Source organism: Silene latifolia, chromosome 3 (assembly GCF_048544455.1).
Source record: "Silene latifolia isolate original U9 population chromosome 3, ASM4854445v1, whole genome shotgun sequence".
In the NCBI taxonomy this organism is placed as follows: Eukaryota; Viridiplantae; Streptophyta; class Magnoliopsida; order Caryophyllales; family Caryophyllaceae; genus Silene; species Silene latifolia.
Genome location: NC_133528.1, coordinates 136,740,376 through 136,757,388, shown reverse-complemented (window position 1 = coordinate 136,757,388; position 17,013 = coordinate 136,740,376). Strand labels below are relative to the sequence as shown.

At 36.6% G+C, this 17,013-nt stretch overlaps 1 protein-coding gene and 1 long non-coding RNA gene across 2 annotated transcripts; one reads left to right on the top strand and one right to left on the bottom strand.

The window, feature by feature from the left end:
• Positions 1–5,506: 5,506 nt before the first annotated feature.
• Positions 5,507–8,499, top strand: LOC141646322 (uncharacterized). The gene is made up of 3 exons (XR_012545506.1): positions 5,507–5,746; positions 7,172–7,843; positions 8,148–8,499. It is a non-coding gene; the product is annotated as an uncharacterized LOC141646322 (long non-coding RNA).
• Positions 8,500–8,894: 395 nt separating this feature from the next.
• Positions 8,895–12,407, bottom strand: LOC141649762 (putative disease resistance protein RGA3). The gene has a single exon (XM_074458443.1). It carries the CDS (start codon positions 12,405–12,407, stop codon positions 8,895–8,897), a length of 3,513 nt encoding a protein of 1,170 aa, XP_074314544.1.
• Positions 12,408–17,013: the final 4,606 nt, after the last annotated feature.

Here is a 17,013-nt window from a genome sequence, read left to right as displayed (position 1 = left end):
CCAGAAGGCTATAATGTGCCAAAAGATATGGTCTGTAAGTTGAAAAGGTCACTCTATGGGCTCAAACAAGCCTCAAGACAATGGAACAAGGAATTAACAAAATTCTTACAACAGTTAGGGTATTCTCAATCCAAGCAAGATTATTCCTTGTTTACAAAGTATGATGCAACCACTGATAATTTTACAGTCCTATTAGTCTATGTTGATGATATACTGCTTACTGGAACTTCTGTTAGTGAGATAGACAGAGTCAAGCAAGCATTAGATAAGGCTTTCTCAATCAAAGATTTGGGTGCAATGAGATATTTTCTGGGATTGGAGATTTCCAGAAACTCTACAGGAATATTAATCAACCAAAGAAAATATATCCTAGATATATTAAAGGATTTAAAGATGGAAAATTGTACTTCTGTTGCCTTTCCTATGCAGAGGGGACTCAAACTGTCAGTTGACAGTGGAGAAATACTTCCTGACCCTGAGCAATACAGGCGGCTGATTGGAAGGCTTCTTTACTTAAATTTATCTAGGCCTGACTTATCCTACACTGTTCAACATCTAAGTCAGTTTGTAAGTGAGCCTAGGATGCCTCATATGCAAGCAGCTATGCACGTTATCAAGTACTTAAAAGGGACAGTCAATGCAGGCTTATTATACAGATCACAGTCTAGCATTTCTGTCACTGCATTCAGTGATGCAGATTGGGGCCAATGCCAATACACTAGCAGATCTCTGAGTGGTTATTGCATTTACATAGGGGACTCTCTTATCTCCTGGAAGACAAAAAAGCAACCCACCATCAGCAAAAGTTCTGCTGAATCAGAATACAGGAGCCTATCATTCACTACCTCTGAACTGGTATGGCTTGACAGGCTACTAGAAGAACTGAGAGTGACTATATCCAAGCCAATCCCTCTTTATTGTGATAATAAGTCAGCAATACACATCTCAGAAAACCCTGTATTCCATGAGAGAACAAAACACCTCAGTTTGGACTGTCACTACGTTCGTGAAAAGCAAGATGAAGGTTTCTTGAAGACTGATTATCTCAGAACAGGTTTACAGATTGCTGATGTGATGACCAAGCCCTTGGGCGCTGATCAACATCAATATTTCACTCGCAAGCTAGGCTTAATTATTCAACCTCCCTAGCTTGAGGGGGGTATATTAGACATATCAAATAAGAGTTAGTTATTTGAATATGTCAAGTTAGTTAGACAAACCGATTATGGAAAGTTAGTTACAAAGAGTTTGTTACAAGTTAGATTTTAGGAAATATTAGTTAGGCTGCTTGTATATAAATATCCAACGATTGTAACACATTCAACATAACTTCATAATAATAAGATTACATTCAATAACAAATTCTCTCTTATTCAATCTCTCATATTACTCTTATAATAATTACAAGTTTATATCATTTAACAGGTCTCAAGTCCACTCAAGTTGAACAACCACTCAAATATTGACGTGTCATTCAAATTATTATAATTAAGGTCGATGACAGTAAGGGTTGTTGATGAATTAATATATGAAAGAGAAGAAGGTGAGTTTTGAGATAATTTACAACCACCCAAACGAAGCTCTCGTAAAGAAGGTAGGTTGTTAACAATAGAGAGCCAGATGTTTGTAGTTGCACTCAGATCAATACCACTCAAGTCCACTTCCCTTAACAACCTCATACGTGAAAGCCACCACAAGTTATCCACCCTCATCGGCCACATGGCCCACATGTTAGTGTCTTCATTTAATTGTTTATGTTCAACATTAAGATCGAGGGATGTTAATCTGGAAAGATTTCCGATCTCTTGAGGAATAACACCCCAAAACCCAGAGTGAGAGAGGTTAAGTTGCTCTAAACTAGCAAGTGAACCTATAAACTTGGGTAATTGCCCACTGAAATTATTATTACTGAGGTCCAAATATTTCAAATGCTTCAAATTAATCAGGGAAACACTGAGTGTACCTTCAAAACAAGGATTGTAGGATTTCGCAATGCCAAAGACATAATCGGAACCAGAACCACGAAGTTTGATACCAATGACATGACCGGATTGGTTGTCGCAGCGAATACCGGGCCATCGGCAAAGAATCCTGAGTGTGTCCCCAAGAATCGAGGAGTCCACAATGGTCAACACTAATGCCCTGTTTGAAGTGAAACAGAGCATCTCTCTCACTCTCCACACATTGAAAGTGGGTTTTATTAACCTCCAATGATCCAACATGGTAACTGTAGTATGTTAGCCAAACACTGAAGAGTACAATGAGGAGGTGTTTATATGATCTACGAAAGAAATGGGCAGTCATTGTTATTCAAAATGGTGGAAGTATAAATATATAACTAATACGAGAATAATGTTTATTATATTGATTTTTATTTTTTTGGTAACAATAATGTTTATTATATTGATCAGAAAGGTTGTCATGGCATTTATTTATTGTAGATTGTAGTCCACAATTTTTAATCACAGTCTACTTTGATGGAGATAATGGGGTCTTGGCCTAGGTATCACCGAAACTGACAGAGAAACAGGACATCCTAAGAAATTTTTATATACGTAACACGGTATTTAAATTTAATAAAATTTATATTTTAGAGTTATACATGTACGATTTTATTTTTGAAAATATATTTGTTATTAAATTTAATAAAATTTATATTTTATAGTTGAACACGATGGTGAATGGTTGAGTGTTCGCTCTTGGTTAGTCTTGGTTTTCTGATATTATTTTTAATCATGATTGATACTTGTATGGTTATGGTTGAACAAATGTCTCGGTTTACTGTTATTTTTAATCATGATTAATTAAACCTCTTCTAGAATTAAGGATTAGATAAGTAAGCTTAGGTGTTTCACCAAGTCTCCCTTGTGAGAGGCATATCTGTCACAAATTTAGGATGGCAGGTTAAGTATTATTCATATGAGTAGATAAGACAAAATAGATTTGCTTTTGTGTTATCTACCCACATAGATAGTACTTGACTCGTCGCAAGCTTGCGATGAATATGCCCGTCACAAATGAGAATTTGTGTAGGCGTTTAGGAATGCCTCATAAACAAAATCAATGTTAACTACAGTTGAAACGAGAAGAAAAACAATTTTTCTCTATCGAATAATCCTTGGACAGTTAAGTAAAAATTAGGACCCAAACACAACGGGAGAAGTGACTCGACTCGAAAACAACGCAACCCAATACATCGGGACCCAAAAATAACCTGGTCCAAAATCCAGCTCGAATGACCCATATCCTTCAAATGAAGCTAAGTAAGATAAATGTGTGGTTATCAAAGTGATACATATGCTGGTGAATGTTGAATCTTCGTTCTAATTGGTTAAGTCTTGGGTCTTATTTTTAATCAAGATTGATACTTGTATGGTTAAGGTTGATCTATGGTTTTAAGTCTTGATCTTCTGGAGTATAACTTGGGCTTACTTTTCAACGAAGAGTATTACGCATTTTCGAGGACCATGGGCCGTGGGGTAGTTAAAGAACGAATTTGAGTGCACCATTTTTGGGGCCGTCCTAAGTATAGGACGGTCTTATAAAAAAGTTGTTGTAAAGATAAAATCAAGCGGTCAATTAAGGTAATAGGTATATTGTTTAAGGCTTACGGCCGAGATATATAATGTGATGAGTTGGTATGGTTCTCACATCATAATTAATTTATGCTCCATTCGAACTTGTTCGAGCTATCTCTATTTATTGTCAAATTTTATTTTTTTAGGCCGCGTTAGACTTCCTTAACTCGTATGTTTACCATTTATACTGAAATGTTAAAATTTATCAACAAATTATGAGACACATTCACCACTCCCGCGGACCGCGGTTAATATTATTACTTTGACTATTCACGCTATTTTTACAGTTATATCAATTTCCGTTAATTTTGTTAAATTCATATTTAAATAAATAAAATATTTTACCATACTATTACTTTCGTTACATTTGTTGTGACTACTGTTACTTTCACTACTCCCGCCGTCATTACCATTTCTTTCACTACTTCCCCATTTAATAATGTTATTTTCACAACTCTAGTTGTTCTTACTGTTACTTTCTCTACGCCCGCTGTTATTATTGTTACTTTTATCTACGCCCGCTGTTATTATTGTTACTTTTATTGGTCATACTAGTTTGACACTCGTGCGTTGCAACGGGATAATTAACTTGGTTATAATCTTACATCTTATGTCTAATTATTTGTATTTATAGTCATGGGATAACCCCCTCCTTATGATAATCTTTTGATGTGGGGAAATTCAACTATTTATATGTAGTATATTCATCACACCTACATTATTTTCAATGTGGAACAAATAATATATTTAGAAGTACACCATATATTTCGCACCTAATTCGACATCAAACCCGGTTTAATAATGAGCAAATACTATGCTATCTATTAATATTCGTACGTTTTTTTTCAATTTTTTTTTATCATAATTAAAATATGTGCAAATTATATAAAAGGCTGAAAGCTATACTATAATGATAGCAATTCTTTACCATGAATCTAATTATATTATTTTCATAGTTTTTTTAAATAAACATATTATAATATCAGACCTGGCAGAATGGGTCAACGAGTCGGGTTCGGGTGAGGCCAATTCGGGTGGGGTCTGTTCGGGTTTCTCATTGATTTCGGGTTAATTCGGGTCGGGACGAGTCATTTCGGGTTTGGAGTCTGTTTCAGGTCAAGCGGGCCGGGTTGTTTCGGATCGTGTCATTTCGGGTCAATGAATAATAGAGAAATAATTCGGTCCGGGTTTGGTCAAACCTTGAAAAAATGAGGACCGAAAAACAAACCTTGAAAAAATAAGGACCGAGGACCGGACCAAAATAATTCGGTCCGGGTTTGGTCCAGACCAAATGGTCCGGTCCGGTCCATTTTTCCGCTCCGGACCAAAATTTGCTCACCCCTGACATCTTATTCTGCCCAATGCGGGACGGTTTCTCTATTTTGGCTGAGCAAATTCTGGCGTCCGGTCTACCTTACATAGGGATGTCAATGGGGCGGGGTGGGTGCGAAGGAGGGGTAACCTGCACCCGCCCCGCGAGTCTATAATGCGTACCCACACCCGTCCCGCGACCCGCCAAATTACCTATCTCCTCATAAATAATTTTTAAAAATATAAATCTAAAATCTAAAATATACTAGTCGTACTACTTATACAAATAAGTTTTCGCAAAATATACATTCAATTAACTAGTACACAAGTTTTTCAAACCATGAAAGAGTTTTACAAACAATGAAACGCATGTCCAAAGTAAACAAAACTGCTTGATCAAATTAACAGAGCTTCACTCATTGTTCCCTCAAATCATCTAAAGCTCCGTTAGCATTCTTACCAAGTATCATTGATTTGGGCTTTTTATCCTCTTGTTATAATTTTCTTTTATTATTATAGTATAATTACTACTACTTATTATAGGTGGGTTGGTGATTTGGAGATGAGTGAGGCGGGTATAAGCGGAGCGGGGCGGGCGGGGTGGGTGTGGGGCGGGGTGGGTATGGGGCGGGTTTCATGTGATACCCATCCCCGCCCCACGACCCGCGACGAATGATACTTTTGAAACCCATCCCCGCCCCATGACCCGTCAAATCATTATCCGCGCCCGCCCCAAGTGGGGCGGGTGCGGGGCGAGACCCACCAAAACCCGCCCCATTGACATCCCTAACCTTACAGTTACAGTGGCAGACGTGATAATCCGGAGAATCCTCTCCACTATGCATCCAAATCCAACGGTATGTCTCTCTTTTTTCGCACTATGTCGCGTGTAAGAATCGAACCAAACCTCAGCAGTAAGTTAGTGTTTGAGAATTTGTAGTTATTTTTATTTCGTGAATCTTTTAGATATTCAGTTATTGGCATTCAATTTCATTTCCAGTTTTGAAATGTTGTTTGGGTACGGTTGGAATTGGAATTAGAATTGGGTGGGAGGAATTCGCTTAAAAATACCCCCTTTGTCTCGGTCATTTGTTGTCCTATTCTATTTTGGGTGTCTAGCCAATTGTTCTTTCTATTTTAATAATGAACTTGTCATTTGGTCTTTGTGCCAAAACCAAGGGACAACAATTGGCACAAAGACCAAATGACAACAATTGAACGGAATTAGGGAGTACAATATATTTTCAATCAGGGGAATATTAAGGTTCTGGTTTCTCAAATGCTTAATGTCGCAATTCCGGGATTCAATTCCAACGTCAAGTTAGGCGTCGTAGTAACAAAATTCATTTTCTCTACTTGACACTTTACAACTGATGGATTCCCTTTTAATTGAATTCAGTTATGCAACTTAATGTAAATAAAGCCTAACTCGTTTATTTTAAGGCTTAGCATCAAACCCGAATTTTCTCATTTTGTACACTGAGAAGAAGATTTTCAAAATTCAGCAAAAATGTGTTTTCCTTTAGGTAGCGTTTGGAAACACGGAATTGATTTCGTTTTCATGATTTCAATTGTAGAAATTCAAATGTTTGAATTCAATTCCAAATCCAATTCCAAAATTGCGTTTGGGAAACCCATGGAATTGGAATTGGAATTGGGCGAGACGGATATGGGTCGAGGTCATTGGATGTTTTATATTTGAAAAAATTAAATATTGTCTCGAAAAATATTTGCGATCGGAAAAAATATCATAAATAAAGATATTTTGATGAAATTTGCGTCACAAAATAGAACGTAAGAAGTGATGGAATTGAAATGACTACCATATGGTAGGTATTTGAGAACCCCAAATTTTAACTAGCTTGGAATTGATAAGAAATTGAGTCAATTCCAATTCCAAATTTTAGGGATTCCCAAACACTTGAAATATCTCAATTCCAGAATTCAATTCCAATTCAAGGTTCCCAAACATAGCATTAGCAGATTATGGGATCAAGCAAAATGATGCACTTGTAAAATAGCCATCAATTTTGCATTTTTGAGCTATAATTCTATAAGAGGTCATCTCTCTCTCTTTTGGTGTATTCATTTTTCATTGTATGGATAAGGTTGTGTACATTTGACCTCAACCTGACAATCTGACATTAGACCACGATTTTTTTGACGTTTCAACACTTGAAGTAGATCATGTCTATTAGATTGTGAGATTAGATTAGGAATGATGGATGAGAATCTATTATAGTAAGACAAATATTTACCGTTTTTTAAAAACAATGATGCAGTGCAAGTATCCAGGTTGCTGCTTGAAAAGCATCCAAAATTTATTGAAACAGAGCCTGGTTCTACTGGCACAGTGCTTAATAGAGCAGTTGAAGATAATGCTGATTGGTTGGTTAAATTGATGCTTTTAGAGGAAGAGGGCACTTTCGGAAACTGCCCACGACCTTGGAACAAAGCGTGCAGGAGACTGATCTGGCACACGAATTCCAACTCATCGGGTGATACTCCTCTTCATGTTGCAGCAAGAAAGGGCTACACTGAGATTGCAAAACTTCTAGTACATGGGTACGAGTCTGCTATTTGAGATGAAGCTGAAGAGTGGGATGTTCCGAAGGCTGAAACTGCGAATGATAACCTGGGTGTTAATCCTTTGAACATTGAAAATTCCCAGAAGGACATACCGTTGTTTGTGGCCTTGAAAAATAAGCATGATGATGTTGCAGTGTACTTGCTAGCGGTAACCAGTTTTAAATTGACGTATTTGAAGGATAAAGAAGATAAAAATGCTTACGAGATCGCTGAACAAAATGGATGTGAAAAATCTAAAAGTTCGATATTTGAGAGGTCAGTACGTACTACTGTAGAAGATTTGATACACGGGGGGTCACAACAGGGTGACAAACTCCATCCCAGTGTTCTCAAGATCGTCCACCATTTTGCTTCCGGAGATGCAGGTTTGAGACTCAAATTACTTCATTTGACTACGAAGCTTACATTTCCTGTCTAAATTTCTAAATGAATGATTTTGTAAACTGACTTCTTCTAACATGGTATTCGATGCTGTTTTCAAATGACTAATAAAAATGAGATGATAAAAAAGGGAATGGTTGAAGAAGTCTGATCTCTCTAAACTTATCTAAGATACTTCATAGAGGAGTGTATATTTTTTTTGCACCACCTGTTCTATTCGGTTTAACTCCACATCCCAGGGTTCAATCTTTCTATGTTTTGTTTGCTAAATCTTTCATTTTGTTTCAGCAAGTGATGAGTCAAATGTTAAGATCAGAGAGTGCCGGAAAGCTTGCAATGAAAGGACTTTCCATATTCGAGAAAGGCCCAAAGAAAGATGCAAAGACGCACCTTAAAGAAGCAGCAGAAAGGGGGGAAGATTGGCTTGTAAAATTAATCCGTATAAGAGCAGCTCATGAATTATCATATCTTCAAGAGGAGGAAATTTATAAAAAAAAAAAAAAAACCGAGGTTATAACTTACTCCCTCCGAGTGTAGAGAATATTAATTTGAATGAATTGATTGATTGTTTGAATATTATTGATAATAAGGAATGCTTATATAGCAATAGCACAATAATTAGAAACATAATAAGTTTGTACCTTGTTAATTGCCATACAAAGTTAATAGCCATAATTCGATGTAATTCGTGACTCGTTACAGCGGCGGGTTCAACACATGGGGAATATTCTTTTTCCAGTGTAGTTTAAATAGATAAAATATGACTCGCTACAGCGGGTTCATTATTTTTCTTAATAGCCATAATAATTCGATGTAATTCAGGACTCGAGTCACTCGACTTTAACTACAGTACACGCAGAAAAACATCGGTATTCTAACCGCTAAACCATTCAGTGAAAATGTATCATAATGCAATAAAAAACACTAACTAAAGTGTTCAGTACTTTGAAGAATTTTTACAATGCTAACAAATTTAATACGGAGTAATAATTCTATTACAAAGCTAACGAGGCACGCACATCTGCCATTATATATTTATTTAACTGGAGTAATATCTAAACGAATGTGACGTACTTTGGGCCAGTCCTCGCCATCTGGTTTTCTACACCTTCTCTCAAGGCTTTCACACTTTCTTATTTCAAGAGTGTTCAGAGCAGGCATGTGGGCGATTGCTTCTGGCAACGATTTCAACTTGTCGCACTTGTAGATCTTAAGTGTTTGCAGGGATGTGAGGCAGCTGATCCATTCCGGCAGGGATTCCAAATTTTCACAGTTGAATATCGACAAGGATCGTAGGGAGGTCAAATACTGAAATTCCTGTGGCAGATACACCAACTTCGGAAGATCATGTAATCTCAAGTAAGAGAGCAAGTGAAGGGATTCCCACGACGTCATACTCGCTTGTTTTTCATTGTTTTCCAACTCCAAATTTTCACATTTGCTAATGGTCAGGCCCTGAAGGCTAGTAAGTTGCTTTAGAGCTCCTGACAAACTCTTTAGTTTTGGACAATCCCATATTACCAGGAATTTGAGCTCTTTAAGAGAAGAAACGCACCTTACACACTTATTTGCTAAAGTCGACAAATTGTCGCCCTCAAAACCTTGAATCCACAAAGACCAAATACCCTCGTGAGACTCCCCACACAAGTAATGAAACGCTCCAACGTTGTCTAGTGTCAGATTGTACATTTCTAACAAGGGTATACCAGAAGACGAGCTTGAAGTCTGGCCTATTTCGGGTTGACATTGAACCGCTTTATTATTTTCCAAGAGGGTCAGTGCGTTGTGACATCTACGCACTTCCAAATGACACAGGCTTGGACATGAAGGAAAATGTGTCAAGCTTGGGCAATCAGTCAAAATCAAGTCAAGTAGAGAGGAAAAGGTTGGGACAATTATCGAAGAGGAACCAACTTCCCCTGTCACCTTACGTCTGTCGTCTCTCCACCATCTCTTCAACTTTGGGAATTCAGACAGTTCAAGCTTTACCAATGATGGAAAGAATAGCAACTCCTCATTTGAAGGACCGATAACATCATTCTCCATAAACTCCACATTGGAAATAGCTTTAAGCTTAAGGTATTTGAGGTGGCGAAGCTCACTAAGTGAAGGGAGAATTTCTAAATTATCAAACTTCACAAGATGGATTTTAACAAGGTTTGGAAGTGAAGACGATAATGACTCGGCCCACCTAGGTAACTTGAACGCTTCGTAACTCTCAATTTGAATTCCCTTGAGTCTACTGTGAGGCTGGAGACGATCCAATAAAGTTTCATGGATAGCTCCTTGATCACTGAATTGTATGTTCAGCTTCGTTACATGATTTGTCCTTAGAAATTCTATTTGTCGATAATTTGCCAAATCACAACTGGAACTATTGTTGAATATAATACTGAGTTCACCTCTCAGGTTAACAAGATCATTGAGATCTCTCAGTTTACCTTGCATAAAAGTTCCCTTTCCAACCACAAATGTAGTTAAAGTATGAAGATTTGTCAAAGTGTTCAAACCGGGTGGCATATGTGTCAAAAACTTGCAGTGACGAAGAAATAAGTGCCTAAGATTGACGAGTTTCCTAGTGTTTCTTGGCAGCTCTCTTATATTAGTACCATCCAAATTCAGCACTTGCAAATTGTAAAGTTCGGTAATTGAGTTAGGGAGAACAGTCAATTTTCCATTCCCCGAAAGATCAAGATCCCTCAAGTGTGACAGATTATTGAGACTATTTGGTAAAGTGTAAAAGGTTAAGGGATTCAAATACAATAACCTCAATTGTCTTAGATGTGAACAAATTTCATCAACATTAAACGAACAAATTGGGAAGAAATCTGACTCACAAATTGTGTGAACATCTGACATAGGATAATCCAGAGAGGCCCATCTAGGAACTGTAAGAAAAGTACGCAATGCCTTCATCTCTCTCACCTGCATAAGAGGCCACCGCAAGTAGACACATCCATCGTGTGTAAATGAGAGATGACAACTTTTGTCAAATCGGCCTTTAGGGGAATCTAACGTAACAATCTCTTCTCCAGCTACTTCTTTCACAAGATCATGAATCAAATCATGCATCATACAATATTTAATCTCACCATATATATCTGTTATCGCTTCATGTAGAAAACATCTATGCAATAAAATAGAAAAATACTCATCCCCGACGTCTTCTTTATCTCCACAGTCACGTGGTTCATCAAGACATCCATGAGCCATCCACAACCTAATTAATAACTCTTTCTCTATGAAGTCATCTTTAGGGAAAAGCGCACAATAGCTAAAACAACTCCTCAAAGCCGGTGTGAGATGATAATAATAACTATATTTCAATATTGACATTACATTAGTGATACCTAGTCCCATTTCCCTCAAATTATAATTTTTGAATGCCAACCACTTACTCTCGTCTTGATCATATAACATGCTAGCAACCACCCTTATGGCCAAAGGAACATTATCACATTTTTTCACAATCTCCTTACCAATGTCAAAGAGATGATCATTACTATTCATGGGTTCTTTTCCTTGTTCAAATGCTAGCCTCTTAAATAAGTTCCACGAATTCTCTTCCGAGAGATCATTCAACTCATAAACGGGATCACCAACAACCTCATATGCAAATCTTTTCGAGGGACTAGTAACCAAAACTCTACTACCCTTCATACCTAAGTCCAAAATCGACTTTAACTTTTCCCATTCATCATAACTTTTGTTCTGTATATTATCTAATACAAGCAAATACCTATTCCCCTCTATCAAATTTCGGACTTTTCGTCCTAAATGTTCTATACCAAACCATTGTAACGCATCACTACCGAGCATTTGACGGAAGATTTTTTCCAAGTCAAAGTCGTTAGAAACAAAGACCCATAACCTCAAATCAAATTCCTTTTCAATCCTATCATCCTTATACACTAGTGAGGCAAGCGCGGATTTCCCTGACCCACCAATCCCAACAATAGTGACAAAAGAAACATTGCGACCAATGTCATTTGAAGATTCGGAATCTCCAAGTAACATTTCCACAATAGCCTCCTTGTCGGCCTCTCTACCAATAATACTATCTTTGGCATCAACATACAAGGTCTCTAGTTTTTCCTTAGTAGGCACATACATATCACTAAACTCAAATTGTGGACAATCTTTGGCAAGGTCATCCAAGTTGTTCCTAAGTTGCTCAGTCCGAACCGACATATCAAAAGAAACGAGAAGGTGGACAGAAAGAGCGAAGAACTGGCGTACCTCTTTAGAGATGTTACCACCCTTTATATGGTTATTCTTCAGGACCATATTAGTGTTGAACTCATCGACCACATCGTCGAACAGATAAACAGCTTTCTTTAGCTTGGGAATAAAATCCAAATCTCTTTGAGTGAGCACTTCGAGTTTAGATTCGACATCAACGAGTATAGACTTGATGGTGGATACACGAACCTTAAGCTCATCAAGTTGGGAATCATACCCGGACATGGAACATATCTCTCTCAATTCCTCACTGTCGAGTTTAGCCAACAGATTTGCAGCAACCGTGATCACTATTCCGGTTGCCATTTTTCTTATTTGTTTAGATACTGTACAAGAAATGCTTTTAGATTTTAGATACAACACAATGTAGTGAATCCTCTGCTTTATAAAAGAAATGCTTTTGTCCTTTGCTTACTCGCATAAATTAACCAACACATATATGGTGGCCTCCATTATTAAAGCAAACACTAGTTCACTAGTACAAAGTAATACTCGGTCCGCGCGTCCCAATCTTATTGTCCCCTTTTCCCGAAAATTTACAAAATTACTAAAGATCGCCCCTATATTACTCATCTCGCCCCTAATGTTCATTTCACTTTCCAACTTTGCCCTTTACTTTAAAACATTCTCAAAACTAATTTTTATCGGTAATTCAAAATATGAGTGACGGTGACCCATTTTACGATAATTAATAATCAAGCACGATTAAATTCGAAACAAAATTGACTATTAGAAACGTAAAACTTCAAACGATCATAACTTTGTGCTCGGGTGTCCGATTTTGACGAATTTTTTTTTCAAATCACTTAATTCGACGAGACGAAGCAATGGTAAAAAAAAAAACTGAAAGTGGGCCCATTCGTGTGAAAAACACGAACTGGCCTAGGCCGGTTCATGTGGTTTACATGAACCAGCCTTGGCCAGTTCATGTAAATCACACGAATGGGCCTAGGCCGCCATGGATTACACGAACCTGGCCTGGAGTAGGTTCATGTAAACCACATGAATCGACTCCAGTCAATCGTGTTTTTTACACGAATGGACCATTTTTCATTTTTTTTTTTTTTTTTTTTTTTTTTTTTTGCTATTGCGTTCGTCTTGTGGAGTTAAGTGATTTGAAAAAAAAAATTCGTCAAAATCGGACACCCGAGCACAAAGTTATGATCGTTTTAAGTTTTTTGGTTCTTCAATCGTCAAATTTTGTCCAATTTAAATCGCTATTTCGTATTATTTTGAGACGGTATTGTTTTTGTTAATTTCTGAAGCGGTTTTTTTGAAATTTTAAATTTAAAATCGAAAATGAGTAAAAAGGAAAGTATATGGGGTTTTAATTACTCAAGGGTAAAAAGGTAATATTTAGGGACGAGATGAGTAAAACTAGGGGCGATCTTTAGCAAACCCCTTGAATTATTATGGCTTTTAAGTAAAGGAACGAACCCATTGTAACTAGTCATATTCAGTCCGTCTCATTCAAGACGGTCACTTACCGTCACAAGCTGAAGACGGATAGTGCTCCTATCACAAAATACAAGTGGGAGGGCAGGGGGTATCCATTTTTCCCAACTTGCACTATCCATTTGCATTTTGTGAGAGGGATACTATCCATCTTTAGCTTGTGACGGATAGTGTCCGTCTTTAATGAGAATTTGTGAGTCATATTCTATTGTATAAACTATACTCTAGTGTAAATCCTGTGCGAATGCACGAATTTTTAGATGGTACTCCATACATAAAGAAATTAACATATACTTCGTGTTAAGAGCCTACAAATAAATATAGTATTTAAGATACATTTGTGGTTAAAATGTGGTTATAATATGAGTAAAATATATAGAAGTCTTACAATTGTGTCCCTTTCTCAGTCCCATTTATCTTATTGGACCACATAGCTTAAAAAAATCCAGCTTAATAGATATTGGCCTTCACAACCCAAAACAATTAATAGAGGCGAAAGTTACGCGCTATGCCTCTTACCCTCTCAAATCACATCTGCACAATTCATTCAACTCCCTCATTTGATCTTTTCATCATATTGGTAATGTACTTTTAAGATTAAAGTGTATTGTATTGTATGTCTACTTTTCTACTCGGTATTCAATCATCAACTAAGCGTAAATACATTGTAATTGTTTTTTTGCATTCACCCATGATCTTTTCATCAAATTGGTAAAAGTATTTTTTGCATTCATCCAATTATCCATGGTAATCAATTGAATTGGTATCTGGGAAATAGAAAAAAAAAAAACAGTGGTATAAATGGAAATATAGAAGGATACGTCTAAGAATCATCTCAATCATAATCAATAAATAAAATACCATTGTCGATGATAATGTTTGAGAGTTGTAGATCATGAACAAAATTTGTGTGAACTTTTAAAAGGGGTTGAATTTATGTAGTTGGCATGTAAGAGAGATGAAAGAGGAATTAAAAATCTAAATTGTTCCTTGAGTTATGTGTTTAAGAAAAATCAGTAACTTTGATTCAGTGTTTTTGTGTGTGTTGAAGACCATAGATCCATGGAAAATTGGAGATACACAAATATGGAGTATTGGAGAGGGTGACTGAAGGAAAATAAAGTTTGGCATATGGGGGCCATGGGGCTGTTATTTACTTCAGTAAAATTAGAGTAACGCGCGCATTCAATCGTTTTAGGGAGAGTGGTATTTAATACTCCCTTCTTTTTCGTATTTTCACCCAATTTCTCCTTTTTAGCAAATTATCTATTTTTACCCCATTTTTCTTCTTTCCTTATTTAGACAACATTTTTCATTCTTTAATCATTCTTTTCACCCCACTCACATCTCTTTTATTAATTTTTCATTCTTTAATCATTTTTTTCACCCCACTTACAACTCTTTTATTACTTTTTCATTCTTTAATAATTTTTCTTAATATTTGTGTAAAAAGAAATGGGGTGAACAAAAAAAATTGGAAGGAGTATTAGAGATCTCGGCGCCACCCTCTCACAATTAATAAATGTGGACCCCCAAAATAATGGATAAATCCCATAAAATAAGTAGGAACCCCAATAATAAGGGATGCATGTGAGAGGGTGGCGCCGTATTATTATCCTTCATTTTCCATATTAGAATGGCAGACCTGGCAAAACGGGTCAACGGGTCAAGTTTGGGTCGGGTCAATTCGGGTTTCTCATTGATTCCGGGTTAACTCGAGTCGGGACGGGTCATTTCGGGTTTCGGGTTGGTTGGTCGGGTTAGTTCTGGGTCAACTGGGTCGGGTTGTTTCGGGTCGGGTCATTTTCGGGTCAATGAATAATAGAGATTGCTTCCACATAGCACATGTATAATTCTTGATTGTAAAAATTGTATGTGAAAAAGTAAAATGCGTATGTGAAAAAGTATGTGAAAAAGTAAAATGCGTATGTGAAAAAGTAAAATGCGTATGTGAAAAAGTAATTCTTGATTTTTTTGTTACGAAAGTAATAATAACAATTTACAGTAGTTTGGTAGAATATATTTTCGTACAAGTATTCACAAATAAGAATTATATATTAGACCCAAGATGTGTGAGTCTAGTGGAATTCCAGGGTAACCTCAAAGCCTCCTAAGGAGGAATTGCGAGGTCCTGGGTTCGATTCCCTAGATGAACACTTTCCCAGAGACTGGCCCGGAGAGGGAATAATCCCCGCGGAAAGAACTCACATGGACAGGCGCCAGCGAGGGGTCTCGTGTCCTGGGAGGATCCAACCTCCTCGTCATCAAAAAAAAAAAAAAAAAAAAAAAAAAAAAGAATTATATATTAGGTATGCAAACATTTGTATAGATTATAGATGAGAAAAAATGTTAAGCCCAATATTTGAGAATAGCTACCAAACATGTTGAGGCCCAATTTATAGCTGAAGTAATTTGAGCTGGAAAATTCCTAAATTTATCTATTCATTTACTAAATACTTCCTTCATTTAACTCCACTCTACCAATATCAATTTTGTACACTATTCACAAATGAGTATTCAATTTCAATTTTCTCTCGATACGTAAGTGAAAATATATATACATGTGAGATCTTGTTTGATTCGTCTTTACGAGTACATTAAAAATATATCACTTTTATAATTTTTGCAAATACGTAGTTAATAATATTTAGCACGTAAAACACGTGTTGACAAACGTGAAAAAGAAAAGTAATAGAGTGGAGTTGAATGAAGGAATTAGATGATCACAAAAACTTCAGAGAGACGGTTTTTCAATAACGTTATTGAGAGACCTCTCACATGATGGGGTGATAAAGTTATTGATTTTTTTTTTTCCTATTATGTCTTCCATTAATTTAGCGGGAGACGGTCTCTTATGAGACATTACCAAGGTACAAAGTTGGATTCATGCGTTGACAACTACTAAGACCATCCATAATAGAGAGGAGATTACCTTCCTCTTATTTTACCTCACTCCCTCTAATTTTTTGACACGTCATTTTTTCTTTTATTCACTTTATTTCTCACCATCTTCATCATCTTTCTTTTATTTTCTCACACAATAGAGAGGATCCTCTTATGTTCCTCTCTTACTTAAATTACTCTACCAATTTTTATTAAAGAAAAAAGTAAAAGAATTATTGTCCATATGACAAAAAGTGGTTGATTAGTAGGTACAAGGGCCAAAGTTAGCTTTCGTCTAAAATCTTCTAAAAGTAGAGGAAGTGACTACCTTCCTCTTGTTAAGAGGACACTTAACATAAGTCCCACAATAGAGAAGATGTCCTCTTAAAAGAGAGAGGGTATCAAGTATTAGCAACTGATTTACATCCTACGTATATCTTGTATAGCTATAGTCAAAGTTTGTTTTATCTTCTCCTTATTATTAGACTTATACTAGGAATCTAATCCCTTAGATATAGGTAACTAACATCCTGCTTAGCTATATATACATATGTACCTTTCATCTTGTAAATCA

Coding starts and splice junctions, on each gene's coding strand:
- LOC141649762 (XM_074458443.1), bottom strand. CDS start 12,407: ATGGCAACCGGAATAGTGATCACGGTTGCTGCAAATCTGTTGGCTAAA.